This window comes from Rhincodon typus, unplaced genomic scaffold (genome assembly GCF_021869965.1).
Source record: "Rhincodon typus isolate 14 unplaced genomic scaffold, sRhiTyp1.1 hic_rhity00001006, whole genome shotgun sequence".
NCBI lineage: Eukaryota > Metazoa > Chordata > Chondrichthyes > Orectolobiformes > Rhincodontidae > Rhincodon > Rhincodon typus.
This window is the reverse complement of record NW_025966644.1, coordinates 32,007-35,588: the sequence shown is the minus strand read 5'-3', so window position 1 is coordinate 35,588 and position 3,582 is coordinate 32,007. Positions and strand designations below refer to the sequence as shown.

General features: G+C 40.8%; 1 protein-coding gene across 1 annotated transcript; it reads right to left on the bottom strand.

Moving 5' to 3' along the window:
- Positions 1-2,103: 2,103 nt before the first annotated feature.
- fam210aa (family with sequence similarity 210 member Aa) lies at positions 2,104-2,641 on the bottom strand. The gene has a single exon (XM_048592318.1). It carries the CDS (start codon positions 2,593-2,595, stop codon positions 2,104-2,106), a length of 492 nt encoding a protein of 163 aa, XP_048448275.1. The 5' UTR covers positions 2,596-2,641.
- Between the last annotated feature and the right edge of the window lie 941 nt (positions 2,642-3,582).

Genomic DNA, 3,582 nt, shown 5'->3' with positions numbered 1-3,582 from the left:
AGTTACTATGAAATTTGCAGCTTTTATTTTGAATAAGTGCTCTTTAAATGTATTCACAAACTAAACTTCCTGTCAAAAACTGCTAATGGATAGACAATTGTCATTAGAGGTGTTCTTTCTTTGTTTAGTTTTATACAAGTCACCTCTAAATATATCAAACAGTCAGTTTTAAAATAAAACAGCTTTTTTTTAGCCCATTATAAAACTGAATTGACTAACTGGAGGTAGTTGGTTTCTCTAGGCTGATGAAGATCTCTGGGGATAAAGTTTACAACTTGTTTCCTTTTATACGAAATGGGTATTTGGCTTTGTTCCCCACAACAGAAACTGCCAATGTCATACAAGCAGGCCAGTTTGATCCATGGGCAGCAAGTTCAAACTACTTTTCACCAGTCAGCTTACAGATTTCTCCGCATGATAAATTTCCCACTTGTGGACATGCTAGAAGCTCAGAGGAACTGTACACACCCAGCTTGCCATTGCCTCTTGTTACTCTGGTTCTTAAATATAAAAAGAGGATCTAGGCAAGAGCACAAAAACGGGTCTAGGGAGACAGACGGTGACAGGAGCAGTGAGGAGCACAGCAACTGACAGTACAAGACAGGTGATCTCAGTTCAGTTTCCCTTACACACACAAATACAAGGATGGCATAACTCCGCCCGAGCACATACCTCACTTTGAGCAATGAAGATCAGGATTTACAGAACAGAAAAATCTTTTCAACCGAACGTATGAAAATGAAGTTGGAGTGTGTTATTTTGGCCCCTCAAAGCTACTCGGCCATTCAACTAGATCATGGCTGATCTACCTCAGCCCCATTTTCCAGCACTATCCCCAAGACTCACTCATTGAAGGAATTCCTCATTTCAATGTTAAATGGCTTTACCTTCATTCTAAGACTGTGTAACATGTAATGTAAATTCAGTAGTGCAATTTTAAAGGTGGTGCAGGAATAGAATGGCATTCATGTACATGCACGCAAATGTTTAAAAGTGACAGAACAAGTTAAGATGGCTATCAAGTAATTAAGATCCTTGGTTTTTTGAACAAAGACACAGCAGTACAAAACTTGTTCTGAAACTTTACAAATACTCATCAGACCTCAGTTAAAAAAACAACTTGCATTTATACAGCGCTTTTAACCATTGATGCCTCAAAGTACTTTCTAGCCCATGAAATTTTTTTTGAACTGGAATCACTTGTAATGAAGGAAATGTGGCAGCTAGTTTCCCACAGACAGGAATATGACCATGGCCAGATATTCTGATCTTTTGTGATCCTCATTGAGTGATTAGTACTGGCCAGGAGACCAGGGAGAACTCCCCTGCTCTTTTTTGAGAGAGTGCCATGGCAGGGGGTAGCTTTTATATCCAAACAAACAGGCAGATGCGGACAGCTTTAATTGGATCCATACAAGTATGGCACTTCTGACAGTACAGTGCTCCCTCAGTATTGGGCTGAAGTGTCAACCTTGATTTTTGTGCTCAAGTCCTGAAACTAGGAACCCTGAGGCCCAGGGATAAGAGATTTACTAACTGAGTCACAACAGACACTCAATAGCAGTAATGCATCCAATTCCGAGAAACACACGTTTGGAAGGATGTCAAGGGTTTTCTAGAGACTGTAGAAGAGGCCTACTAGAATGGATCAGAAGGCTGTAGAGTCAGAGTCATACTGCATGGAAACAGACCATTTGGTCCAACCAGTCCATGCTGACCATGTTCCCAAACTAAACTAGTCCCACCTCCTGTGCTTGGCCCATATCCCTCCAAACCTTTCTTATTAATGAATTTATCCAAATGTCTTTTAAATGTTGTAACTGTACCTGCATCCACCGCCTTCTCTTGCAGCCCACTCCATACACAAACTGCACACTGTTAAAAAAGTTACCCCCATGTCCTCCCTAATCTTTCTCCTCTCACCTTCAAAAATATAGTTTCAAAATCACAAATGGCTTTGAGAAGAGTAATTAAGGCAAAATTTTTCAGTGGCAGAAAGGTCAGTAGCCAGTAGAAACAGATTTAAAAACAATTCACAGAAGAATCAGAAATAATATGAGGATTTTGAAAGCTTAAAGCACATTAAGCAATGTAACTTGCAACTTACTTCATTGCTGCATAATAAAATGCACCAAACCATATACTGGACGTCACCAGATGTACTGGAATCATGACTTTCCCATACTGTTTGAACGTCTTCTTGAATCGTTGAAAAAGACCTATTGTAGGGTCCTGGAGGGGATCAGTTTCCACACTTGCTGGCTCTTGATTCAGTTTTGTGTCGGAAAAGTATGTTTTCTGAACTGAGTCCGTCAAGGTATCTTGGTGTGGGTCATTCTCTGGAAAAGTTTTGGACTCTTGTATTTTGGTATGATCAAGGCCCTTGTGGTGTGTGGATAGTGGATCTTCTTGCAGATTTGGCCGCCTCTGTTCAGAGACGATGACTGGACGTGATGTGTGAAGGAGTTGCCCCTGATGTTGGATAAAGAAAGGCATTTTCCCACCTGTGGTTGAAAGTACAAATGTGGCACATGGTCGGACATTGCAAGCTTGCTTTGAGTGCAAGAAGACTGCCTGAAGGAAGTACCTCTGCATTTTTAAGGTATCAGTCTAGCAATTTCTAGCCCAGTGAAGAATAGCTGAAAAGAAAACAGTAAGGTGTTACTCTACATAGGAATATTGGCCTTATCACTTTTGTGCTACCGTTATCAAAATGTTCAATAATAAACATGTTTAAAAAGAAATCTGATTCTGAACTGATGGCTCTCACATCCCAAAGTGCTCTACTGCTAAATAAACAAATAAGTCTGGTTGCTGATCCTTAGGCAAACATCTCAACCAACTTGTACACAGGACAGACCCACAACATATCACCAATTCAATTGCTGTTCAGTACGGTGCCTTTGTTAAGCAGCTCATACTATCGCCAAACTTTTTTCCAGATGAAGGATGAGGAATGAGTTCTAACATGACACACTACAAAATCTGTGCCAATGCTTTACGGATTAGTGCTTCACAGAAACCTCTTCCCAGGCAATGCCACCTACTCCTGTCAGCAGGTGATGAAGGCAACAAATGTTTAAAGCTGACCCACCGTGAACAAAAACCGAAAGAACTGCGGATACTGTAAATCAGGAGCAAAAACAAAGTTGCTGGAAAAGCTGAGCAGATCTGGCAGCATCTGTGAAGAAAAAAATCAGTTAACGTTTCGAGTCCGGTAACCCTTCCTCAGAACAGTTCTGAACCAGAAACATTAACTCTGATTTTTTTCTTCACATGAACACTATGAACAAGTTTTGGGCTCTTTATCTAAGTAAACATAAACTGACATTGAAGGTAATCCAAAGAAGGTTCAGTGGCTAAAACCAGTCAAGAGGTACTATCTCATGAGAGATTGAGTAAATTGGATCATTGGAATATAGAAGAATGAGAAACAGCCTTATTGAAACAGACAAGATTCCTAGAGGACAAGGTGCAGGGCTGGATGAACACAGCAGGCCAAGCAGCATCATAGGAGCAGAGAGGCTGACGTTTCGGTTTCTGATGAAGGGTCTAGGCCCGAAACATCAGCCTCTCTGCTCC